Source organism: Heteronotia binoei, chromosome 9, assembly GCF_032191835.1.
Source record: "Heteronotia binoei isolate CCM8104 ecotype False Entrance Well chromosome 9, APGP_CSIRO_Hbin_v1, whole genome shotgun sequence".
NCBI lineage: Eukaryota > Metazoa > Chordata > Lepidosauria > Squamata > Gekkonidae > Heteronotia > Heteronotia binoei.
This window is the reverse complement of record NC_083231.1, coordinates 79,574,942-79,602,854: the sequence shown is the minus strand read 5'-3', so window position 1 is coordinate 79,602,854 and position 27,913 is coordinate 79,574,942. Positions and strand designations below refer to the sequence as shown.

General features: G+C 41.9%; 1 protein-coding gene across 2 annotated transcripts in view; it reads right to left on the bottom strand.

Moving 5' to 3' along the window:
- Positions 1-3,122: 3,122 nt before the first annotated feature.
- QRFPR (pyroglutamylated RFamide peptide receptor) overlaps positions 3,123-27,913 on the bottom strand; it is a 57,077-nt gene continuing 32,286 nt past the window's right edge. Inside the window, exons 2-6 of one of the 2 annotated variants that reach the window (XM_060246841.1) lie at positions 20,628-20,786; positions 17,286-17,347; positions 13,946-14,181; positions 8,591-8,688; positions 3,123-4,522 (exon numbers count right to left, since the gene is read on the bottom strand). In XM_060246841.1, the coding sequence (XP_060102824.1) occupies positions 4,125-4,522; positions 8,591-8,688; positions 13,946-14,181; positions 17,286-17,347; positions 20,628-20,786 (953 nt within the window). In that variant the 3' untranslated portion in view covers positions 3,123-4,124. The remainder of the gene's footprint in view (positions 4,523-8,590; positions 8,689-13,945; positions 14,182-17,285; positions 17,348-20,627; positions 20,787-27,913) is intronic. The other variant, XM_060246842.1, reaches the window with a different exon arrangement.

Sequence of the window (27,913 nt, the reverse complement as noted above, 5' to 3'; positions counted from 1 at the left end):
TTGGCAGGCTTTTATAAAAATAAAGAAAAATTGAAAATGTTGTGCAAAAATATGACAAAGAGTCAACAGGAGGAACTGCAAACAGAGTGTGAGGTCACTTCAAAAGTAAAATATTTAGGTGTGGAAGTTACCATGAAAAATATAGATTTGTATAAAAATAATTATGAAAAGCTTTGGCAGAAAATTGATGAAGATTTGATAAAATGGAACAAATTGATCTTTATGCTGGGCAGAATCGCTGCAATTAAAATGAATGTTGTACAAAGAATTATGTTTTTATTTCAAACAATTCCAATTGTGAAGGATAATAAACAATTTACCAAATGGCAAAGGAAAGTTTCAGAATTTGTATGGGCTAGAAGAAAACCAAGGATTAAAATGAAAATTTTAACCGATGCAAAAGAAAGGGGAGGTTTTCAGTTACCAGATCTAAAATTGTATCACGATGCAGTGTGTTTTGTATGGATTAAAGAATAGATGACATTAATAAATAAGAAACTGTTGGTTTTAGAAGGCCATGGAAATATTTTTGGTTGGCATGCTTATATGTTGTATGGGAAAAATAAGATGGATGGTTTTTTTCTCACACCATTATATAAGAAGAAATTTGCTAAGTACTCGGTCAAAATCTAAAAAATATGGTGATGAGAGAAAGCTGCTATGGCTTGTGCCAACTAAAGTAATACAATTATCCTCAGAAACAAGTGAAGGGATGTGGTTAACGTACAATCAACTATTAAAAATACATGGAGGAAAGGTGGAACTAAAATCAGCTAAAGAATTACAATATAAATATAATTGGTTTCAACTACAACAAATTAAGAGCTTGGTGGAGCAGGACACTAAAAATGAAGGTATAAGACAGGAACAAACAGAATTGGAAAAAATGCTGTTGGGCGATAATGAAAAGATTTCAAGGATTTATAAATTACTATTGAAGTGGTCTACAGAAGATGAAGTAGTTAAATCTCAAATGATAAAATGGACAATCAATTTCAACAAAGAAATACAAATGGAATCTTGGGAGTATTTATGGAAGAACTCTATGAAGATATTGACATGTTATAACATTAAAGAAAACTGTTTTAAAATGATGTATAGATGGTACATGACACCTAAGAAACTGGCAAAAATGAATAATCAGGTGTCAGACAGATGTTGGAAATGTAAAAAACATGAAGGATCTTTCTACCATATTTGGTGGACTTGTGAAAAAGCAAAACAATTTTGGCAAATGATTTAGAAAGAAATGTTAAAAATTTTAGGTTATAACATCAAGAGGTCTCCAGACTCTTTTTTGTTGGGATTACAAATTGAAAGTTTTCCAAAACAAGATAGAACGATGGTGTGGTATCTGCTTTCAGCTGCGAGGACATTGTATGCACAGTTATGGAAGCAAGATAAAATACCAGAAAAATGGAATTGGATTTTAAAAGTTATGTCATGGAGTGAAATGGACAAACTTACAAGAATCTTAAAAGACTATGATTTTGAGAAGTTCAGGAAGGAATGGGAGAAATTTCAAAATTATGTTGAAAAACAATGGAAAGTAAGGGGACATTTAGTGATTTTTGATAAAAGCTGAATGGGGTGGAATGATGGACTAAAGGGAAAATTTTTCTTTTGAAAAATGAAGATGAACTTATAGAGTTAACTTTTCTTATTTTTTGTTTTTATTTCTTCCTTATGTTATAAGGTTCTAAAATGGAGATTCTTGATTTGTTAAGTTACCTTGTTTTCTTTTAATTTCAAGTAAACACTGGCAGGGGCCAAGAAAAGGGGAGGTGAGGAGAAGGGGGGGAAAGCGATGTATTGTTTTTATTCTGTATTATTTTTAATTTTTCTTAAAGATTACTATAACAATATATTGCAAATTAATAAAATTGTTTTAACCCAAGGCTAGATTTAAACAATCTATGTCATTTGTGGGCTGACTTCACAGGTGCATCCAGTTAGTCTCCACCTGGGACTACTTAAGTGCCTATTAGCTTTGACATACTGTTGGTGCAAATCCTGAAATACTTACAACGCATATAGACATTGAGTACACAAACACTTAGGTGTCTCTCAGTTTCTTGACACACGTGCCACCCTTTCTCCACTTCTTATGTGATTTTGGGTGGCGGGTGGCTTGCTGGCCTTTTGACTAATGAGTTATGCTAGTGAACTCCACCACCTATTTTTCTACAAAACGACCCCTGGCTATATCGTGTAATGTGAAGCACAAGTACACAAGCCTTTTCAAATTTCTTCCTTTTAATTTTAAAACATTTAGCTGTCTTCAGAGGACCTGCGACTCCTGCGACTCCTTGAGCGCTTTCATCAGCGCTGCCTTCGCACCATCCTCAACATCCACTGGAGTGACTTTGTGACCAACACTGAAGTCCTCAAGCGGGCAGAGGTTACCAGCATCAAGGCACTGCTTTTGAAGACGCAGCTGCACTGGGCAGGGCATATTTCTAGGATGGAAAACCACCGCCTTCCCAAGATTGCCCTGTATGGCGAACTCTCCACCGGCCATCGAAATAGAGGGGCACCAAAGAAGAGGTACAAGGACTCCTTGAAGAAATCCCTTAGCACCTGTCACATCAACCATCACCAGTGGTCTGACCTAGCCTCAGATCGCAAAGCATGGAGGCACACCATCCACCAGGCTGTCTCTTCCTTTGAGAACACACGCATAGCTGGTCTTGAGGACAAAAGGAGATTGAGGAAGAATCGCACTGCTACAGGACCAACCCTAAATCAGACTTTTCCCTGCAGCCGCTGTGGCCGGACCTGCCTGTCCCACATTGGTCTTGTCAGTCACCAGCGAGCCTGCAGCAAACGTGGACTATTGCACCCTTCTTAAATCTTCGTTCGCGAAGCCAAGCCGAGAGAGAGAGAGAGAGAGAGAGAGAGGACATTCTAATTTTATATAGGCTCAATTCAAATATCACACCAAACCACAGTTAGCAAAACTTAAACTGTGTATTTCCACAATATCAAAATGAACAATTAATGGGTTGTATTGAACCAGCTTTTTAATCGAGGGCAAGAACATACAAGAGTACTTAGGATGCTAAGTAATATATCTAGCTTGCTTTAGTACTATTAAAGGTCACCATTTAGCAATGCCTATATTTCTACTCAGCCATTTATTTCAATAATACATGTTATAGAAAGAAACAGATTTTATTTAATAAAAGTACAAGCAGAGTTTAGAAATCTTTCATTGTGGATCGAATTTTGGAGTGGGAATCTCAAAAAGGACACATTTGAAAAGAACACCTGCAAAAAAAAGAAGACACAGAATTAAACCAACACTCATTTCTGAGATGCTCCTCGAAAAAGAATTTGTCCTTAGGTTAGATCTGAAGTAATTGCACATGGTGTTCCAAAGCTTTGCTCTCAAATGCCTGCAGAGAGTCCACAAGCAATGTTGTCAAATACAGCTCTCCATGCATCTTCAAGAAATGCTAAGCCCAGGACGGTGTTCTATAGCAGAGCAGACTCTTGTTCTTGAGACAGTTAATAAAAGAGTAAAAGAAGAAGAGGTTCAACATTGCCTCAGAGGAAGCTTGCCAAATGAATGGAGGAAAGGGCTGAGGAAAAGAAAGAAAAAGCTGGCTCCTGCAGTGTAACCCAGTCCTCAGCAATGGGAGCCAATACAAAAGCCAAGGCACGCAATCTCCTGTATTGTGCTGATTGTGGAAAAGGAAGCTGGTCTGCTTCAATCAAATCACTAACAACCACAAGAGAGGGGAAGAGAAACTAAACCAACCAAGCAAAAACCTCCAAAGAAATTTTAGAATATTAGTAAGGAGCCAAAAGTTAAAAACATCAATAGTTATAGTCAATCAAATCACTGCCAGGACACATTGATGCAATGGGTGGCCATACTTAAATCCAGTCTTGGGGGAGCACTCCTCAAGCTCAGGATCCTTGAGGCCACCAACCTCAAATGAAAGATGGAGCACGATATTTTGCAAAGAGAATGCATTTCTTTCTATAACAAGAAGAATTTTTGCAGATGAACATGGAACGTCAGGTTTCTACAGTTTATATAAACACTCTAAATTGATCAGACCTAGTAAAAAGTGCATTGACTGTCAAATGCTAAAATGCAATGAAGAATCAGTATATTAATGTCCAAGTAAAGAGGAACCTGTGAGTTCAGATGCAAACAAAGAAACGTGCCTCCTGGAATTCTTTTTGGCATAGACCTGATCACAGAATTTGACTTCAATGTTCCCTTCACTGAATGCTTCCCTTCTGCTCTCCTCTGAGTAGGTAGGCTCTCTCTTACAGACACCTCCTTTGTGTTGCAACATTTTAATTCCCAAGTGTCCATGCTGCCTGGAAGGAGACTGGTTCTGTTTTATAATGCAGAAGCATATTGCAGAGACGAAGTTTTTCTTGAAGTTCTCATTCATAAAGGCATAAACAATGGGATTGCAAATGGAATTGGAAAATCCAATTATCTGAACTATACCAAAGATCATCTTAATGGTGACATCATCGTACTCCCTTTCAAAATTACCTAGAAAGAGGAAAATATATGTATGGTAACAAGTAATTTAGATCATACTTATTTAACATTATCCAACCATTTTTGAAGCTTCAAGGCATCTCATTCCACACTGTGAAAAGTATTGCTCTCTTACCCATTTACATCAGAAAAATATGGCATTCCAATTTATCTAGAACTCAATAAAATGCATTCAAAAGAAAAATGCTAATTCACAAAGAAAATTCACAAGGGAAAAATGCTAATTCACAATAATAATAATAATAATTTTATTTATATCCCGCTCTCCCCACCAAGGCAGGCTCAGGGCGGCTCACAAACATGTAAAGTGCCATAACATACAGCAAATATCATAGAATAAAAATACAATAAAACACATTAATAAATAGATTAATTAAAACCACAGCAGATAAGGTGCTATAATACAAAACGATGTATATCAGATGGCTGGATAACATTTCAGGATTCAGTCTTGTAGGCCATTTGGAAAAGAATAGTTTTACATGCTCTGCAGAACTGATTATAGTCCCGCAGGGCTCGAACCTCAGCTGGTAGTTGATTCCACCAATGGGGAGCCGTTACTGAGAAGGCTTGCTCTCGAGTTGTTTTCAGTTTGGCCTCCCTTGGTCCAGGGATTTTTAAAAGATTTTGGGAGCTAGATCTCAGTGCTCTCTGGGAAATATATGGGGAGAGGCGGTCCCTAAGGTAGACAGGTCCTCGGCCATATAGGGCTTTAAAGGTAATAACCAGCACCTTGTAACGAACTCGGAACACAATTGGCAGCCAGTGCAGCTCCCGCAACCTAGGCTGCACATGCTCCCACCGAGGTAGTCCCACTAACAGCCTGGCCGCTGCATTCTGCACTAGCTGCAGTTTCCGAGTTCGGTACAGGGGCAGCCCCATGTAGAGGGCATTACAGTAGTCCAGCCTCGAGGTGACGGTTGCATGGATCACTGTTGCTAGGTTGCCACGTTCCAGGAAAGGGGCCAGCTGCTTCGCCCTCCTAAGATGGAAAAAGGCGGCTGTAGCAGTGGCTGCTATCTGTGCCTCCATTGTCAAGGAAGGCTCCAGAAGCACTCCCAGGCTCTTGACCCTGCGCGCTGGTATCAGCGACGCACCGTCAAAAGCCGGTAGGGAGATCTCCTCCCCTGGCCCGCCGCGGCCCACGCAAAGGACCTCTGTCTTCGCTGGATTCAGCCCACTCGACTTGATCCACCCTGCCACGGCTTGCATCGCCCGGTCCAGGTTTTCAGGAGCGTCTCCAGTCCAGTCGCCCATCAATAGATAGAACTGGGTGTCATCAGCATACTGGTGACAACCCAGCCCATACCTCCGGGCAATCTGGGCAAGGGGGCGCATAAAGATGTTAAACAGCATCGGGGAGAGAACTGCCCCCTGAGGCACCCCGCAGTTTAGTAGGTGCCTCTGGGACAACTCTCCCCCAATTGCCACCCTTTGTCCCCGACCTTCAAGGAAGGAGGAGAGCCACTGTAAGGCTAGCCCCCAGATTCCTGTGTTGGCGAGGCGGCGGGTCAGCAGCCGATGATCGACCATATCGAACGCTGCCGACAGGTCCAACAGCAGCAATACCGCCGAGCCGCCACGATCCAGATGTCGCCGGAGGTCATCCATGAGGGCGACCAGCACTGTCTCCACCCCATGGCCCGGGCGGAAGCCGGACTGGTATGGATCTAAGGTGGAAGTGTCATCCAAGAAACCCTGTAACTGCAACGCCACAGCCCTCTCAATAATTTTGCCCAAAAAGGGCAAATTTGACACCGGCCAGTAGTGAGCCAATTCGGCCAGGTCAGATGTAGCCTTTTTCAGGAGAGGGCGGACCATTGCCTCCTTCAGGGGCGTTGGGAAAGAGCCCTCTGAAAGAGATCTATTTATGATGTCCCGTATAGGACATCTTAGCTCCTCCCGGCAGGCCTTAATTAGCCAGGAGGGGCATGGGTCTAGATCACAGGTAGTTGGGCATGCAGTGGCAAGGATTCTGTCAACCTCCTCCAAGCCGAGTGGGTCGAAGTGGTCCAGGATCGAACCGGAAGACACGCACGGGGCCTTGAGTTCACTTACTGTATCTAATATGGCAGGGCAGTCGTGGCGGAGCGACTGGACCTTGTCTGAAAAAATCTCGCAAAAGCCTCACAGCCTATCTCCAATTCCTTAATATTTGGTTTGCCTTGTGGCAATGTAGTGAGGTTCCGAATTATCCTAAATAATTGTGCCAGGCGCGAGTTTGCAGACGCAATCTTAGCCGCAAAGTATCTTTTCTTTGTGGCCTTGGTTGCCATTTCATAGGACCTCATAAACTCCCTATAAGATGTTCTAGTCGCTTCGTCGCGAGTAGGCCGCCATTGCCTCTCTAGCCGTCTGAGGCCTTGTTTCAGCTGGCGTAACTCCGGGGTATACCACGGAGCCAGCCTAGTCCAAGGTCGCAGAGGGCGTCGTGGTGCGATCTCATCAATGGCCCTGGAGAGCCGGCTATTCCAGGTCTCAACCAGGTCATCAAGGGGAACGCCAGAGGGCCAGGGATCCCACAGTGCTGTTTGGAACCGTTCTGGGTCCATCTGGCTCCACGGGTGAGCCATAATAGGCTCGTCGCCTAAACAGGTTTGGGGTGGTGTGTCTACACGAGCCTTAAGGGCAAGGTGGTCCGACCATGGCACCACTTCCGTGGCTATATCGTCCACCATAACCCCGGCCGCCATTAAGTGTGCACCTACTACCTTCACAGGTATGTGAACACTGAGTAACTTCTAATCATGACATAGTAATTTTACCATCCTTACAACTGCAGTAGGGAATGAATCATCTGAATACATAACTACCCCCTTAAAAATCTTACCCAGTTGACTTTTGGGCAAAAGTGGCTGATGACAAGAGAAGAGCCAATTTCTCAGTGCTGCCTGTTTGTCACCATCCAGCAGCACCTTCAAATGTGACCAACAAAATCAGGATCCAGGGGTTGATTCTCAATAAATCACATTAAGTATTATGCTATGGTAATTCTCAATGAATCACATTAAGTAAATGGGCTATGGTAATTAATACTCCTGAGGGCAGGAGAACTAAAATTTCTTAATAAACTGGATTCAGCAGGGCAGGAGGCAGAGTCAGCCTCTGCTTCAACAATGTCTCAGAGTTTATTGTTTTTTACAATTGTTCAACTTTACCATTCTGTGCAAGGATAAAAGTGGTCTAACAGCAGGAGGCAGAGGAAGGGCCTAATAAATGTGTCAGCATATTTTGAGGTAGAGCAGCTGCGAGGGCCCAGTGTGGGTGGTACACAGTGCTGGCAATTCTGATGACAATGGCAACAGCACTCCCAACTGCATACACTGGCCAGTGCTGTTGAGGAAGGGATGTGTAGGGAGTGCAGACAATTGAACATGGGCATTAGGAGTGCTTGCAAGCTGGAGAAGAATACACAAACATATAGATGCATGCAGGTGTGGGTTTAGCTCAGCATGAGTTTCAGAGAGATTTTTCTGAAAATGAAATTACTTCCAAAGAAGAGGCAGGTTTGGGGGAGTACCCTGGAAGTGACATCACAGGAAAAGGTGGAGTTTTGGTTCAGTGCGCCCCGGAAGTGACATTGCTTGGACCTTGACACCACAGGAAATGATATAATTCCAGGCTCCTGGCTCCACTCTCAAAGTCTCCTGGCTCCACCCCCAAAGTATCCTGGCTCCACCCCCAAATTTTAGTGGGCCATGAAGGAGAAGTGTAAAAATAATCTGGCCACGGGAAAGAAAAGTTTGGGAAACCCTGCTCTATACCACTGCTTCATCATCCCATTCATTCAGCTTTCTATTACTTTTAAATACAACAAAAAAGAATGTTTTACTTACAAGGACAGTAATAGCAAAACCCCCTGTAAACTAACAACTCATATTTTCAAAGCAAATTCCATAATCACAGTGAACTGCCATAATCTAAATATGAGGTTTGGAAAAGAACACACTATTGTTCCAGAACAAGAAGAGAAGAAACTTCAATGGTAATTTTGAGCAGCATGCTACGGAGCATTTCTTTTTATCAATCACTGCAATTTCAGAACACATATATACTCACTGTATTCTATCATCATGTGAATTACATGAAAAGGAGCCCAGCAGACTGCAAACAGAACCACAACAGTCACCATCATAATAATTGCTCGCTTTTTCTTCCTAAAAGAGAAGAGAGAGCTTGTACTGAGAATTTTAGCACAAGAATTAGCTCAGATAATGACGATGGTGAAGGGTCTTAGATGTGAGACTGCTGTTCTGCTACCCTGTATATTCAACTTATCACTAACTTCAGCCACTGTACCAGAACACTGAAGAGTAGCAAGTGTTACACCGATTTTTAAAAAGAGGTCCACAGGGGAACCAGGAAATTATGGACCAGTTAGCCTAACTGCTATCCTAGGCAGATTAGCAGAAACTGTAATTAACTATAGAATTATTAGGCACACAGAGGAACAAAACCTGCTGAGGGAAAATTAGCATGGCTTAAGGTAAGTCCTGCCTCAGCAAGCTTTTGGAATCCTCTGAGAAACTGAACAAACATTATATACTTGGACTTTCAAAAGGCTTTTGTCAGAGTACCTCACCAAAGACTCCTGAGTAAACTTAGTAGTCATGGAATAAGAAGACAGGTTCTTTTATGGATTAAAAAGTGGTTAAATGACAGGAGGCAGAGTAGAAATAAATGGACAATTCTCACAATGGAAGGAAGCAAGCAGTGGGGTCCCACAAGGATTAATACAGGGGCTGGTACTATTTAATTTGTTCATAAATGATCTGGTACTAGGGGTAAGCAGTGTAGTGGCAGTTTTGTAGATGGCACAAAAGTACTCTAGATAGTGAAAACCAAGGATGACTATGAAGAGCTCCAGGAAGATCCCAACAAATTAGGTGAGTAAGCAACGACATGGCAAATGAACTCAAAGTTGGAACGTGTAAGGTGTTACACAGGAACAAAAAAACCCAACTTCAAGTATATGTTAATGGGATCTAAACTTGCTGAGACTGAGAAGGAAAAAGATTTTGGGGTCATAATGGATAGCCCAGTGAAAATGTCAGTCAAGTGTGCTGTCACAGTGAAAAAGGCAAACTTTATGTTGGAGATTACTAGGAAACGGATTGAAAATATAAGTTTTGTAATGCCTTTGTATAGATCTATGGTGAAACCTCATTTGGAATAGTGTATGTAATTCTGTCCACCAAATCACATCACAAAGCTGAAAAAGTGCAGAACAAGGCAACCAAGATGATTAGGGAGTTGGAGCACCTTCCATATGGGGAAAGTCTGAAAGTCTGGGGCTTTTCATTTTAAGATATAACTAAGAAATTATGTATGTGGTAGAGATAGTTGACAAAGAGAAATATGTCTCACCTTTCCAAAATACTAGAACTTGTGGGCATCTAATGATTGCCCCCCAAGGTCGGAATAAAGAGTCGGACACAATACATTGGAATAAAATTGGGCCACTTTATTAACTTAACAGTGTAAACAGCAAGGGCACCCCACCAGCGGCCTGGTCAGGGCTAGGGGTCACCACGACCGCTCCCCTGCCATTAACGGGCAAGAGACCCAGCCCCCCAGCCAGAGCTGAGCAACTCAGCTCCCTCCAGGCAGGCCCAGCAGGGAGGCACGCACCAGAGGGCCCCAAACCCAGAGACACCCTGGGAAAAGACAAATGGTGAATCAAACGAAATTCACCAGGCGTCTTTTTAGGCACCACACCCAAAGGAGATACTCTAAGAGTACTCACTGGAGGATGTAAAAAGGGGCCCAAAATCCTCCCCTCAGCCAGCTCCTTAGCAATTTTGTCCCTAACGACCTGTTCCAAACCTTGCACACATGCACATATAAATACAAAAATACAAGAAAAGAAAAGCCATTCAGACAGATATCAAAGACCTCCAATAAATAATGCAGTGGGACAAGCAATACAGAACTGAAAAACAATGCAAACTAAAAACTATCTGAGGTAACAAAAATGTTAAGGCATGACATACCATAATGAAAAAAGGGTCGCTACCTGGTAGAAAAGCAGGTATAAATTAAAAAGACATTGAGATTTTTATTTTTGAAAGTGGCAGTACAATCCTAAATAGAGTTACACCTATCTAAATATATTGAATCAATTGAGTTGGATTACACTAAAACTATGACAGAAACCCCATGGAAAAGAAATGCTACTGGAGGTGTTGATTTGGAGTAGAGAACAGGGTTGCCAGGTCCAACTCAGGAAATATCAAGGGTGAAGCCAGGAGCAAGACTGTTACAACCATGATTGAACTTGAAAAAGAGTTCTGGTCATTACATTTACAGGGACCACTCCTTTTAAATGCCTTCCCTTCATTGGAAATAATGGAGAATGGGAGCACCTTGTTTTGAGGCTCATAGAATTGGACCCCTGATTCAATATTTTTGAAACTTGGGGGTGCAGTGGAGAGGCATCAGATGCTATGCTGAAAATTCAGTGCCTCTACCTCAAATAACAGCTTCCCTCAGAGCCCCAGACAACCACAGGTCAATTCTCCATTATACCCTATGAGAATAAGTTTCCATGGGGTGTAATGGAGTGCCCAGTTGAGTTCAACCGCCCCCCCCCCCGGCAGCTTTCTGATAACCATGAAGCAGGGAGAGGGCCTCCAAACCAGAGAACCCCTGTCCCCAACTGGGGATTGACAACCCTAGTAGAGAAACAGCAAACAAGAAGAGTTAGCATTTCCTCCACTTGCTGCTTTTCTGATCCAAATGCCTCATAATTTTTAAAAACATTTTAATAATTTTTAAATATGCAGTTTTAACTCCAAGTAACAAGTATCACTACAGATGAAGCCACATTGAGAAATAGATATCTACAGATGAAGCCACATTGAGAAATAGATAAAGTAACAAGTATCACTATATCTATTTCTCAATGTGGCTTCATCTGTAGATACTTAAATCCGGAGACTGGAGACATGGTGTAAGTCAACCTGAGCTCTGCTTACAAGGAGGAAAAGGAAAGGTCCTCTGTGCAAGCACCAGTTGTTTTTGACTCTGGGGTGACGCTGCTTTCACAACATTTTCACAGCAGTTCTTCTTACGGGGTGGTTTGCCATTGCCTTCCCCGGTCATTACACTTTCCTCCAGCAAGCTTGGTACTCATTTTACCGACCTCAGAAGGATGGAAGGCTGAGTCAACCTCAAGCCAGCTACCTGAGCCAGCTTCCACAGGAATCGAACTCAGGTTGTGAGCAGAGGGCTCAAACTGCAGTGCTGCAGCTTTACCACTCTGCGCCACGGGGCTCTTTACACCTTGCAAGGAAGGGCAGCCTAAAAGCACTGTCCACCTCACGGAAGCCAATGTGGTGTAATGGTTAGACTTTCAAACTAGGATCTGAGAGATACAGATTAGAATTCCCATTTTGCTATCTAAATTCACTTGGTGGCCATGCGCCAGTTATACAGTCTCAGCCTAACCTACCTCACAGGGCTTTTGTGAAGATAAAATGGAGCAGAGGAGAATGATGTACACTGCTTTGGGTCCCCATTGTAAAAATGGGGTAAAAATGGAGTATATAAATAATAAATATAGCTGAAGATGGGAGACAGATACAAGTTTGGTTTGTGGATGGGAATGAGAGAAGGAAACATATAGAGGATGGTGTGAAGTTGTTTTCTGTTCCCCTAGAACCAATAGGCTGAAACTAAATCAAAAGAGTGTGGACTGAAGATTAGGAAGAACTTCCTGACAAAGAGGTTCCTCAGTGGAACAGGCTTCCTCAGGAGGTGGTGGGCCCTCCTTCTTTGGAGGTTTTTAAACAAAAGCTAGATGGCCATCTGATAGCAATGCTGATTCTGTGAACTTAGGCAGATCATGAGAGGGAGGTCAGGAAGGGTTACATCGGTGCTTAGTTCTCATGGCCCTTTCTTACATGTCCAGGGAAATGCTGATCACCACTTTGGGGTCAGGCAGCAATTTTTCTACAGGCCAGTTTGGCCTGGGATCCTGGAGGTGTTTTGCAATCTTATGGGCATGCAACAGGGGTCACTGGGGATATGGGGGGAGGTTCTTGTGAATATCCTGCACTCGCAGGGGGTTGGACTAGATGGCCCTGAACTTGAAGGTCCTTTCCAACTCTATGATTCTAGGGAAAGCTGAAGATATGGGTATTGCCAGAAGAGAAATAGTATGGGGAGGAGGGGAAAATTAGATGCCTCTGCAAGTCCTTGTGAATTCTCCATTGCATAATTGGGCCCAGCCCCATCACTGGCACCATGCACCCCATCACTGGCACCATGCAATTTTCCTGGAGAGACGCTGCCACGGGAGGGAGTGAGGGAAAGCTGAAGGGGCCAGATAAAGGTAGGCTGGCTGATTGTGAAAAGGACAGAAGGAAGAAGGAAAAGGCTACTGAAGCTTTTTGGGAAGGGAAGGACGAAATAGCAGACAATGGGGAAATGATATGCTCTCTGCATAGGATTGCCAGTCTCCAGGATGGGCCTGGAGTTCTCCTGGAATGTCAACAGATCTCCAGACTACAGGTATACAGTGGTGCCCTGGAGAAAATGGCAGATATAGACTGTAGACTCTATGCCATTACATCCTTGCTGAGCTTCCTCCACTCCCAAACTCTGTTCTCCCCAGGCTCCACTCCCCAAATCGTCAGATATTTCCCAACTTGAATTGGCAAGCCTGCCCATGCAAGTCCTTGAGTGTCCCCTGAATGTATCTTGTCTAATACTGGACAACACCTCTACTGCTGACCCCCTCAAAAAATCTAGAAGGTCAATGAGATAAAGTTGCCTTTTAAAGCTAAAACAATGAAGTTCAGTTAGATAACATTGATATTTAAGCATTACTGATAATGCCCCTGTATAAATCAATGGTGCGGTCTCATTTGGAATAGTGTGTACAATTCTGGTCACCGCACCTCAAAAAGGATATTATAGCATTGGAAAAAGTGCAGAAAAGGGCAACTAGAATGATTAAAGGGTTGGAACACTTTCCCTATGAAGAAAGGTTAAAACACTTGGGGCTCTTTAGCTTGGAGAAACATCGACTGCAGGGTGACATGATAGAGGTTTACAAGATTATGCATGGGATGGAGAAAATAAAGAAAGTACTTTTCTCCCTTTCTCACAATACAAGAACTCGTGGGCATTCAATGAAATTGCTGAGCAGTCAGGTTAAAATGGATAGAAGGAAGTACTTCTTCGCCCAAAGGGTGATTAACATGTGGAATTCACTGCCACAGGAGGTGGTGGCGGCTACAAGCATAGCCAGCTTCAAGAGGGGGTTAGTTAAAAATATGGAGCAGAGGTCCATCAGTGGCTATTAGCCACAGTGTGTGTGTGTGTGTGTGTATATTTAGCCACTGTGTGACACAGCGTGTTGGACTGGATGGGCCATTGGCCTGATCCAACATGGCTTCTCTTACTAACCGTGATATTTTAGACATTTCATTCCCATGCATAGTTTGCAGAACAGAAGCATCTCCGACTCTTTTCTTAATCCAGAGCTCATAGCCAATCTTACTGTAGAGCAACAGCATCAGCATAAGTGGGAGAAGGTAAAGGATGACCAATATGAATGTTGCATATATCTTCTGGTGAATAGGACTAGCCCATTCTTCCAAGCAGCAAACATACTTCTTTTCATAAAGGAAGTCGTATTTATTCTGAAATAAAGGAAGTAGAAAAATCACATTTCTCACACAAAGGCACACAAAATAATTTTGTCCTTTCATAAACAAGAAAAAAGTGCATAATTTCTTCAGATATCTGTAAAGGTTTAAACATAAGTTGGAATGAACCTAAGAAACTGCCTTGAACGAACCAAGGCCATTGGTCAATCTAAGTCAGTATTGGAATATAGAAAGGCTGCATATTCTTTACCTATTGTTGACAGCAGGCTAATAGGCTAGTGATTTGTAGGATCATTCTTGGCCTCTTTTTTGTATATAGGAACTATTTCTGCATGTTTTCAAGCTACAGGAATAATTCCTGAGACATTAATTTTAGTGAAATGAGTACCATAAGTCAGTCTCAGGGGGCTCAAAGAACCCACTCTGAGTCACATCCAGGAACCTTTGCAAAGACAGAGGTAAAATGATGTTCCCAGGTCCTAGGAGCAAGAATACATGATGGAATACTGGACAGTGCAGAAAAGGCTATTATTAACCATATTCCAGAAAGTCTGTGTGTTGTTATTATTGATAGTGGAGCTAAGAATGTAATGTAATATAAAATTTTATTTGTATCCCGCCCTCCCCCGCCGAAGCAGGCTCAGGGCGGCTAACAACATTTAAGGTGAACAACACAATAATAAAACAATAAATTCATATTAAATTCACATTAAAACCAATCAATGATTAAAACATTCCTAGATCTGATACTGGCAGTAAACATTATTAATCTGGCGGTAAACATTAATTTAGTCATTGGTGAACGCCTGTTTAAAGAGGACGATCTTGCAGGCCCTGCGGAACTGGTCTAAGTTCCGCAGGGCCCGCACCTCCTCTGGGAGCTGGTTCCAGAGTTGTGGGGCCGCAGCGGAAAAGGCCCGAGTGTGGGTGCTTTGAAGTTTAACTTCTTTTGGCCCAGGGATATTCAGTCTGTTTTTTCCCATTGACCTCAGTGCTCTCTGGGGCTCATATGGGGAGAGACAGTCCCTCAGGTAGGTCGGTCCTTGGCCATATAGGGCTTTAAAGGTTATGACCAGCACTTTGTACTGGATCCGGTATACGATCGGCAGCCAGTGCAGTCCGCGCAGCCCTGGCCGTATATGCTCCCATCTTGGGAGACCAAGTAACAGCCTGGCCGCCGCATTCTGCACTAGCTGCAGCTCCCGGGTCCAGTACAGAGGCAGCCCCATGTAGAGAGCGTTACAGTAGTCCAGTCTTGAGGTGACCGTCGCATGGATCACCATTGCTAGGTCCCGACGCTCTAGGAAAGGGGCCAACTGCCTCGCCCGCCTCAGGTGGAAGAATGCTGACTTGGCAGTGGCTGTTATCTGGGCCTCCATTGATAATGAAGGCTCCAGTAAAACACCCAGGCTCTTTACCCGCTGCGCCGTCTTCAGCGGCGCCCCATCAAAGGCCAGGAGGGATATTTCCTTCCCCAGAGTGCCACGACCCACATGGAGAACCTCTGTCTTCGCTGGATTTAACTTCAGCCCACTCAGTCTAAGCCACGTTGCAACAGCCCACAAAGCCCGCAAAGAATCTTCCATCCTTTACATAAAGCAATGTTTTCACACATCCTCCCTCTGCTAGCCCTTTTCTTCTGGATCATATGGCACAATAACCTGCTTTTCTTCCTTAAATGGGTACCAAGGCTCAGAGAGCCTTGTGAACTCAAAAGCTTGCATGATATTTTGGGCCAATTTGGTTGGCCCTAATAAAAGGTACTACATTGATTTTGTTCTTGTTTTTGGATTCTACAGAAATGTCACACATATTCTGTCATAAGATTATAATTTGCAGTGGATCCTGGATGGTCTGAAGAGAGGTTTTCTTCCCCCTCTTTCATAAATCTGCTGCTACAGTTTCTTCCTCTGTCCTCTGATATTTTGCCAAAAAGGAGCTTTTGAATAAATATCACAGTCTTGTTTTTTAAAATGGAATGTGAAACAGTCATTCTTCAAGCAGACTGCAAACATACCTATGCATAAGACCAAAAGATTGGATCTTAAAGCAGCTTACAATTCAAACGCAATACAAGTAAAGGAATAATTACAAATATATATATTTATTTTAAGTTGAAAAATCTATATTTAAATAAAAACAATTGGTCTCTTTGAAGCCATTTGCAGCACTCTGATGATGAAATAGCAGAAATTTGCTTCTAAAGACAACAGACCATTTGTCTAAGATTGAAGAGATGGCACTGAGTTTTGGGAATTATGAACAGCTGGCACCTTTGTACTAGTTCCAAATTCAGTTCTAGCCTTCTCCCTCACACTTCCTGCTAACCCACCCACTACAGCTATTACTATCATGTGGGTTTTTTTCCTGTCTCAGTAGCAGCCCTGAGAAAGACATACACTCTCCTTCTCCCTGAATCCTGATAACAAGGAGGAGTGGGAAGGAGTTTCCTCATTGGGGTTAAGCTGAAGATTGGTGACTCTGACTCTCTCCTCTCTATATTCCTTCCTTCTTTCCTGACAGCAGCAAGAAGGTTCTCCAGAGGGTGTGGAGACAGAATGATTTAAAGCCCTCTCCCCAAGTCTACTGCTGACCCAGCTGCTGCAACTAATCACTCCCATATTCACCAAAGCCCCAAAGATCAATGGCCAGCATTGACAGCAATCTTCTATTTTTTTTATAGAACAATGTTTTATTAGGGCATATGCTCAGTGAAATATGGATAAAAACCAAGGTGAATTTATAAGCTCACCTTGGAATTCTATTCTAACTGAAGGCAATACAGAATTACAGCAGCCATAGTTAACCAGCTGTTTGGCCAGACAAGGCCAGAAGAAAATGTTTTTCAAAACTCTGTCAACAAATCTAGTAATATATCTCATAAATCTCTCTATTTTTTTCTTAATAGGCAGGCTAAGTCATATCCTATTGTTACTCACATTTTTTCCTTCAACAGAAACAATCCCTACTTGCATGTTTCCAACACCCATTTTCTACTATCACATTTTACAATTACTTGATGTTCAGTTGCCTACAGCACATGGCAGATACCCTGAAGGAATAGAAGTCTCTGCTTATATGGACTCTAAATGGCATGAAGGCAATAGTAGATACATGAAAGATAAACACACAGAGACCTCTAATCGCTGCACATGCCACATAGGAGATCCAACAATAGCTGCCACCAACCAGACTATACCTGAAAAAGAAAAAATTGGGATAATGTAACAAAAAGGGCACAGAAGATTCAAATATCCTTCTCACATTTTGTAATGGAGCATTTAGGCTAGATTACAGATCTCAGAAAAAACAATTTAAATTTAATTATGTGTATGGTGGATATTTAACATGAAGGCTAACTGTAAGAGACACATCTTGCCCTATGGAAAAATTCATAGCATTATGCTAAACTTTTAAATTCTGTACTTCAGAAAATAGTAAGTACTGATTCTTCAAGCCAAAGAAAAAGGTAACCGTTCAAAACAGCCTATAAAAAGTGCAGCAGCACAAAAGAAAAAAAATGACGCTGTAATTGTTAAACATGAATTAAAAATCTATTTAGAAAACATATACAATTACATAGGATAAATATACACATTAGGGTACAAGTAAATCCAATAATTGCTTGCAGGAAAACATGAATGAGAAAAATACCAAATGACATAACTGTAATTTAGCCACAAATCAAAAAGCTGAAAGCCTGATGAGTAATATGCATTACAGCTGCTAGCAGGCTATTTTGAATTATCTTTTTCAGATAAAGAAATGTTATTACTTTCATCAAATATGAAATGCACTTCTCTCTTTCTTTCTTGTATGAAACCACCAAGAAATTGAAGAGCTGAAATACCTCTAACAGATTCACCTAATGAAAGATCACAGCATCACCCACCCACCAGGCAGACTGGCACCTGGAGCAAATCTGAATTTTGTCTCTTTGAATATAGTACTGCCACCCACTCCATCCATCTGAAGAAATGCTGGTACTCATTTCATTTTCTGTGCATGTTCAAGCCACCAGCGGTCTTTCAAGGAGGGAAAAATCCCAGTACAACTCACACATATATAAATCAAAGCTATTCTGATGCATAGGTAAATTTGCTTTTTTAATTTCCACAAGATTATACAGTGATTTATAAAGTACTTCAGCAAACTGCCAGTGCCATGTTTTGTGAATTAAGTGGAACAAGTAAGTGCTTACTTGTGCAAAAATGTCGTTTGTCCAAGGAACTTTGGCTGTGGAATTCATCTTGCACATGATCAGACAAACTAGTGCTACTTGATTTTCTATGCATGTTTATTAAATGTCAATACGCTGAATATTTTTCGCTCCCAGACTGATTTTGAAGATTGATTTAAACTATATCAGCATTTTTCAAATGATTTCATCACCTGGCCTGAGACCTGGCTTCAGGCTTGCTGGAATCAATAGCTCTAACACTACGGATGGGCACAAACCGGCTCATGAATTAAAGTCTGTGATTAATTTTGGCTGGTTTGTGGTTAGCAAATTCAAGTTCATGGCAGGTCAACCAGCACAAACTTTCAAGGAGTTTGTGGCAGTTCATGAATGGATACATTTCCACAGACAGACAGCATCCACTCGATCTACATGTTTACCAAACTTACAAGCAACAGGGTGGGCAAAACTTGGAGGGCATGTAGAGGAGCATCGAAGGAGGTCCTCTGTGACTTCAGAGGATCTGTTTTATACAATCCTGAAACCTCCTGAACCTACACCTGTCATTTCCCCAAAAAGCACTTTCCTGGAGGACCTTCCTGGGGCACCTTCTTCTATCACAGTATTTTTTCTTTTGTGCTGCTGCACTTTTTATAGGCTGTTTTGAATGGTTACCTTTTCTTAAGTCTTGTAGAATTAACACTTACTATTTTCTGAAGTACAGAATTTAAAAGTTTAGCATATTGCTATGAATTTTTCCACAGGGCAAGATGTCTCTCTTGCAGTGACTCAGACAATACCATCTTTCATAGGATATAACCTCACACACATTGGAAGAAAACTTGCATGTGTAACTTGGACCCCATAAATCCAATCCTCACCAGACTTGGAGAGCAGGTACAGGGAGTCAGCCAAAGATCCCCTGCAAGTTTGGTGTTTCTATGCTTGGAGGTCCATACTATTGCCTCATGACCTGAACCGGTTCATTTGGCAGCTAAAAATCTGTGATGGTTCGTGGTTCATGAATCAGGCACACCATGAACCTAGCCAAACCAGATTTTCCTAGTTCATGCCCATCCCTGTCTAACACATTGACTCTCAGAAGGGTGTTGCTGGAGATCAGAAAATGCTTGCACAAGGAAATGGTACTGCATGACATTGGACATTCCAGGTTATACTTTAGGAAGACTGTTGAAGAGTTTTTGAACTCAGTCCATAAGGCTGTTACATGCTGTGTGTGGAGTAACTCAGTTTCCTAAAATTTTAACTCTCCAACTTAACTTGACTTATATCAGTAATCATTAAGCCCTTACAGCCAATATTGATACAAGTGAAATTTTCCATCTTGAAGACAGAGCACTTCATTTTCTCTTTAAAATGATGCTTTATGTTTCATCCATGTTTTTTTCTATCCCTCTCCCTAAACTTGGAACATTTACTCCTCTCTTGTCAACTATTCTTGGCTGCTCTAACCTCTGACATTCTTCAATGCCAACAATCTTCTGGGATTGCTGCTCAGAGTTACAACAAACAGAACAAGCTTTGCACAGATCATATACACAGCAAATGCTGAGATCAGAATGCCCAAGATCGATATACACTGTGTTAGCATTTTTCAAATGATTTCTTTACCAGGCCTGAGGCTTGAATTTCAATTCCGTTAGCCCCTGGACCTGAAGATTTGTTACATACATCAAGCTTGCTGGAATTCATAGGTCTAACACACTGACTCTCAGAAGGGCATTGCTGAAGGTTGGGAAATGCTTGCAGACCATGTAGACGACATCTGCAGTGAGGTGACTCAGACAATATCACCTTTCATAGGCTATGACCTGACACACATTGGAAGAAAACTTGCATCTGTATTCACCCAAAGTGGATTATTAAAGAAACTGACTTTCCCAAAGAGTAGCAGTCTCCTTTGTTCTCATATCCTGCATCAGTTTCATATCATACCAAATATCAGACAATTTGCTCTCAGGGCCGGATCTAGGGGAGGGAGACGGGGGTGCTTGCCCCGGGCGCCAACTGAGAGGGGGGCACCAAATTGGGTATGGAGACCATTGTATTCTATGGGACCATAAGACAGAATGGCCCATAAGGGGGAGTCATTTTTTAATTTTGCCCCCCCCCTCAAAAAACATGTAGATCCGGTCCTGTTTGCTCTATGTGTCAGACTGGAATCTGGAAGATGCCATGGAACTCTACGGGGTTGTTGTGAGGATAAAATGGAGGAACAATGTAATCTACATTGGGTCCCACTGGAGAGAAAGGTGTGCTATAAATAAATAAACCTTACCAAGCATTGTGTATGCTCTTCTGTTGGTGTACTGCCATTTCATTTTTAATGGATGTACAATGCCATTGTGTCTTTCTGCAGCAATGCAAGTCATTGTGAGAATTTCAGTAACAATTGCAGTGGATTGGACAAATGGCACCATCTTGCAGGCGAAGACACCTGAAATGATTAGAACAAACACAAGTACCAGTCAATGCTGCCTTCGCCTCAAAGAACAAGAAAGAATTTAAACTGGAAGTTCCATTTATCAGCAATATCTTGCCTTCCAAGTTTTAGAGTAATTAACAGATGATACATTTCAACCAAAGTTAAGATCTTTTAAGTTCCATTGATTTCACTGTGGAAGTTCAAAGTAGTGAAATATAGAAATATTTAATTTTGACTAGATTATCCAACAATGAAAGAAAAAAAAACATGGAAGAGGTATCACATTTTTAGAACAACTTAATGAGGTTGTCATGAGTTCATTCTTCCAAGCACTAGCTATAGGCTCATCTGTCTTGATGCAAGGAAAAGTTATCTAGTCCTTTTTCCCTTCTCTCCACCTTCTCCTTTCTTACTCCTAACATTCCCATCCATCACAGAGGCCTTTACTCCAAGAACAGCAAAGGACAGGATGTGATCTACTTTTCCAAACATGGCCCTGCCACTTCTCTACCAATGACATGAAACCACCTTCAGAGCATAAGGACATGGTTTACAACAATCTCCTATTTTGAAACACAGTTTCTAGAAGTAGCCTGGCAAAACGGTCTGGAAATTTGATATCCTTTCTCTGTTCCTCAACAGCTATGTTCAGAAGGGGAAGGAGGAGCATTGCTCCAGCTGAGGTTCCTATCAGAGCTGACTGAAGTTCCTAGAAACACCATCCAGTTCTCTTCACTTCCTATAGGTGCTATGCCCAATTAGGCTCATAGTGCACATGGAAAAGTGGCTTCAGACTTCTGTTTACCCAGACTGAAACAGTGCGGGGAGGGAAGCTATTGGGAAAATCCACATGTATTCCAGGAAATGTGTAAGTTTCCCCAAACTGACCTCCAGGACTACTTAAGTTTGGAAGATTGAAGGGGGGGGGAGATTGAAGCCCTTTCTCCACAGGCACCATGGTTCTGATCCTGGGCATAGCACACATATAAACTGAAGAGAACTTCTAACTTATGTGCAATTGTGTTAGATCTAACAGAATGCAGACCTCAGACTCATCTGTGTACTCTGTCATGTGTGCAGTGGTGAAGACAGCTAAGCTTGTTAAGAGAAGAAAGAATTTCCCCTTCCCAAATCCTATCTATAGGGAGAGAAAAACTGAGCTGTTTGTATTCCAGTCTGTTTCAGAACTTTTTTTACACCCACATATTCTTTATAACATTTATTACAGAAAGATTTCAGCACTGTTTTGACAGGTGTCTTATGAGTTTAGAATAGAGATTCAAAAGTTAATGTTGAAAATGACATCCAAAGTGCATCTTTCAAGGTTTTGTTTGCCTTCCAAACAATTTGTTTGCATTGCACCTACATTGTGTGTATATCAAGCGCCATCAAGTTGCAGTTGACTTATGGTCACCCCATACAGTTTTCAAGGTAAGAGACATTCAGAGGTGGTTTGCCATTGCCTGCCTCAGTGTAGTGACCCTGGGTTCCCTTGGTGATCTCCGATCCAAGTACTAACCAGAGCCTGCTTAGTTTCTAAGATCTGACCAGATCACACTACCTGAGCCATCCAGATCAGGTTGTCTTTATATTACCCAGCTCCAGGGTTTTTTTTGTAGCAGGAACTCCTTTGCATATTAGGCCACACACACCCTGATGTAGCCAATCCTCCAGGAGCTTACAGTACGCCCTGTAATAAGGGGTGTGTGGACTAATATGCAAAGGAGTTCCTGCTACAAAAAAAAGCCCTGCCAGCTCACTGGAAAAGACAAACATGCTAGGAAAAGTTGAAGGCAGCAGGAAAAGAGGAAGCCCCAACATGAGATGGATTGACTCAGTAAAAGAAGTCACTTTAATCCTCAGTTTGCAATCCTGAGCAAGGCTGTTAATGATAGGGTGTTTTTATTACTTCATAGAGTTGTGAAGAAAAAAAAAGACAAAATGGTGCAAGGAAAAAGAATCTTTAATAATTATACAATCCCTACGCATTTTGCATGCAACTTTGACAGGGGGAATCTTTCAGATTCTTTTTAGTATCCTTCCCATGCATACACTTGAACAGAATGACCCTACTTCATTGCGTTGCTACAAGTCAGAAGTTGATGGCACTTAACACAAATTTTTAATACTTTGTTGCTTTCACTTTCAGCCCAAACCTGTTGGATGTCTCTTTAAAGGAATGCCTACTCCTGTGTTATACAATTCCCTCTTGTATCATTTTTAAGGCAGAAACATTCTGCTTGGCTTATACAGAGCAGGTTCAAAGTTTCGTTCAAAAGCTGACGGTGAGACCTGATGTGAGCAACTTCAACTACAGAGCTCAAAATAACATAAAAGAGTTTTAGAACAAAGTTTGAGTCCAGTGGCACCTTTAAAACAACAAAAATTAATTCTGGGTATAAGCTTTCATGTGCATGAACACAGGAAACTGCCTTATATTGAATCAGACCCTTCGTCCATCAGAGTCAGTATTATCTACTCAGACTGGCAGCAGCTCTCCAGAGTCTCAGGCAGAGGTCCTTCACATCACCTACTACTTAATCCCTTAAACTGGAGATGCCAGCACAAATTCAGAACAATGGCCCATCCCCCACCCCAGGCTGAACAAAGGCCCAATATTCTTACCTCACTAAATATGCTAATTTACCGCTATCCATTTCTTCCCCTGGTTTAATTAAGCTGATAATATTTTGCATTGTATCTTTGCATCCTGACCACAATTCCCCCTTACCTCCTGACTATGATATAAGGGCTCAGGGATCTCCATTCCTACTTGTATCTGAGGAAAGGAGCTTTGACTCTCAAAAGCCTATAACCTGGAAATCTTGTTAATCTCTAAGGTACTACTGGACTCAAACCATGCTCTGTTACTGCAAACCAACACAGCTACCTATCTGAGACATAATCTAAGAAGACCACAGTTAAATTCCCTGCTAAATTATAAATCTCATGTGCTCTCCTTTCAGAAAAAGTTCAATAGAAATATAATAAATAAATAAATAAATAAATATTTGACTACACCAAGGGAGCTCTTTCTTAGGTCTCCACTATTGTAAGGTTTTGCCTGGAATGTATCACAAGACTTCTTGAGTAAATGCAAAAGAAGCTTTTAATGAAGAATCAGGTAGCAAACACTTGTAGCAGGTGCAAGCAAGACTACTTGCCTTGCCAGACAGTCATAAACCAAAACTTACAGTCCAGATATAGGTTACATGTCCCACTCAAAAGTCTCTGAATTAGTTCTCCAACTATGGTGTTACCTTTCTCCAAGGTTGCATTCCAGCTTACAGACATCTTCCGTTGGTACCTATCTTCCATTTCCGGGGAGACAAGATTATTTATTTACTTTAAATTTATATCCCACCCTCTCCGCAAGCAGACTCAGGGCGGCTAACAACAGCTAAAAAGTACATTAAAGAGCTAAAAAATTACATTTGATAACACAGTTTACATTAACATTGCTATCAGTGCAAAACTAAAACCATAATACATCACTATGGTGCTAATCATAACTTCCATGGCGGTTCACAAAGTCTTCAGAAGGCCAATTTAATTTCAGTTGATGTCTTAGTTGATCTATCCACTGGTAGTACCTGAGACATTATCTAATTGCTCAAAGTTAGTATTTGCTCACTTAGGTGGCAGCATTCTTCCACTCAGATGTCATAGTTGGAATAATTCCATTTTACATGCCCTACGGAATTTGAAAAGATCCCACAGGGCCTGTATAGCCTCCAGGAGGGTGTTCCACGGTGTCAGTACTGCCACTGAGAAGGCTCTGGCCCTTGTAGAGCTCAGTCTAGCCTCCCTTGGCCCAGGAATGGAGAGAAAAAATTGCCCTCCTAAGCGCAGTGCTCTCTGGGGAACATGTGGGGAAAGGAGGTTCTGTAGATAGGCAGGTCCCTGGCCATATAGGGCTTTATAGGTCAGTACCAGCACCTTGAAGCAGATTCAGAATGCAATAGGCAGCCAGTGCAGTACTTTTAGCAATGATTGAATGTGCTCCTGTCAAGGGAGCACCCATTAACAACCGTGCTACGGCATTTTGCACCAGCTGCAGCTTCCAGATCAGAGTCAAGGGCAGCCCCATGTAAAGGGCATTGGGCCCTTGCTTCTTGCTTCTTACCCTCTACTTTGTCACTGATACTATTCTACATAAAACTTTAAAAGAATACAATGAGCATATATAAGGGTTAGTAAATACTGATATTACAGTACATGGGTTAGTACAGTCATGAATACATGTGTGCAGGTACATACATAAACTCACACAATAATATAGGAATGGATATATGAATATACTTTGGATAACTGACTCTTCATCAGCAATGACAATACTATTAGGAAAATCAACAGACAGTTTCTGAACCACAAATTTGTCAAGGTCTTGCAATTGACAACCAGCTCTCAGAAAGTTGATTTATGCTGCCTCTGGGAGAAAACACAGCACACTCTCCTTCTCACATTGACCTGCCAGCCTGGAAGGACATACAGTATGATCAGATGGGAATTTTGTCCCACCATAGTCACATCCCCTCTGGGGCTTTAATGGGTGTGATCACACACACATACATCTGGCTCCCACTGCCCACTCATCCCCACTTCAGGTTATGATGACTCCCAAATGGATTTAATAAACACTGGCAATTTCCTGGTGGCAAATTGGTAAGGCACTTCCATGGTGGGTTTCTGGACATCTGAACAGCCCAGGTGTGCCATGGAAGCGCAGGAGAGGTGTGATTGCTCCACTCTCTAAGTTTCTGGAGCCATGGTTGGTTGTTGCAGCCCCTTGCCAATGTCGCACGATGCTACCAGCCGCGCAGCCACTGCCTGATCACAACACCACATTTCAATCTTGAGCAACTTTTTAAAAGCTGGGAGACTGCTGAGGTAACCTGCCATTCTGATCACACCCATAGAATTGCTCCATCTCCCAGTCTTCCAGAATAACCAAAGAACCCAGCCTTTGCCACTTTCCAAACTTCAGATTATACATTATTGCAATTATATGTATTGTTACTAAGGATCCATTCCAAGAAATAAACAGATTTATCTTATCAAGTAAACAGATAAGAACGTAAGAAGAGCCCTGCTGGATCAGACCAATAGTCCACCTAGTCCAGCATCCCGTGTCGCACAGTGGGCAACCAGTTCCTCTGGACAGTCAATAACAGGACAGAGGCCAACACCTTTCCCTGATGTTGCCTCCAGGCCTGGTTTTGGAATAAAGAGGATTAGTGCCTCCGAATGGTTAGTAGCCATTGATAGATTTATCCTCCATGAATCTATTAATCCCCATTTAAAGTTGTTTATTCCTGTGGCCATCATTACATCCTGTGGCAGTAAATCCCACATTTTAATTACTCTCAGTGTAGAATAGTATTTCCTTTTGTTATTTCTGAATCTACTACCCATCAGCTTCACTGGACACCTGTAGTTCACCAGCAAATCCTGCAACTTGTTTTTCCTCCTGAGATCTAAAGCAGAATCTTTTTTTTTTCATTTTCTGCCCAACTTAATAAAAAAGTAAACACTATCTGCTAGTGAAATAGAGCAGAACACTAATGCAATTAAACTGTCACCGTATTGACAGAAGCAGTTTTGAGTAAATAATTTCGTCTGATCTCTACTACCCAGGGTAGGGTTGCCAATCCCCAGGTGGGGGCAGGGGATCCTCCAGTTTGGAGGCCCTCCCCCCGCTTCAGGGTCGTCAGAAAGCGGGGGGAGGGGAGGGAAATGTCTGCTGGGAACTCTGTTATTCCCTATGGAGATTTATTCCCATAGAAAATCATGGAGAATTGATCCACGGGTATCTGGGGCTCTGGGGGGGGCTGTTTTTTGAGGTAAAGGCACCACACTTTCAGTACAGCATCTAGTGCCTCTCCCCAAAGTATCCCCCAAGTTTCAAAACGATTGGATCAGGGGGTCCAATTCTATGAGCCCCAAAAGAAGGTGCCCCTATCCTTCATTATCTCCTATGGAAGGAAGGCATTGCAAATGTGTGCCATCCCTTTAAATGTGATGGCCAGAACTCCCTTTGAGTTCAATTATGCTTGTCACAGCCTTGATCTTGGCTCCACCCCTAATGTCTCCTGGCTCCACCCCCAAAGTCCCCAGATATTTCTTAAATTGGACTTGGCAACCCTAACCCAGGGTTAAGAGATTAATACAGCTCTAAATAAAATGTCATAGGTAGGGAGAAACCGAATTGATATTAATGTAGACAGAGAACGCATAAATATATGCTGAATGAGAAAAGTTTTTATTTTTAAAACCACTAAAACATCCACTTTTTATTGGACCAGTACTTGCAAAAAGTTAAAAATGATTGTATTGTATAGTTTAAATTTAAGAAAAACCACAAAGGCATTGAAAACTGTTGATACTGATATTAGCACTGACAAAGCACTGTCCATTAAATGCCATGGGTATGGTTGTCTCTTCATCTACTGAACAGAATTCAGCTCGCATTCCTGGAGAGCAGTGGGGCACCTAATTGCTGGCGTCACTTGATAGTTCCATATCAGAATGATTCTGATTTGACCTGCACACCCAAAGGAAAACTTCTAATTAATGTCTCCCCTCAGATGCTGCAAGGGCAAGGCTTTTGGGGGGCAGGAATGCAATTGAACGTAGTTCCGGCTGGCTTGGTGTCAAGGGGTGTGGCTTAATATGCAAATGAGCTCCTGCTGGGATTTTTCTACAAAAAGCCATTTGTTGAACAATGATGATGTCAGAGGGTGTGGCCTAATATGCAAATAAGTTTCCGCTGGGCTTTTTCTTTTTAAAAAAGCCCTGTGCAAGGGGTACTGTAATTGCCAGTCAGATAAACTCATAACTCCATTTTTATGTGATCATATGTATATGTTGTTTTATCCTCCCACACTTGGTTTACGCATCAATAAAGCATACATATACTGCCTCACGCACAATTCCTAGGGATACACACTTCAGAAACATTGATCATAACTTTGATATTGCCAAGCTTGCCTAATACTGTACTGGCAAGTGTATCCATGCATTGTTATTAATTTTACAAAATAATGAACCCTTAGAAATACAAGATTTTCCATGGAGTAACAGAGTACTTGGAAAATTTCATTTCCTTTTCATTATCTGCCCTTTAACTCTACTCTAGG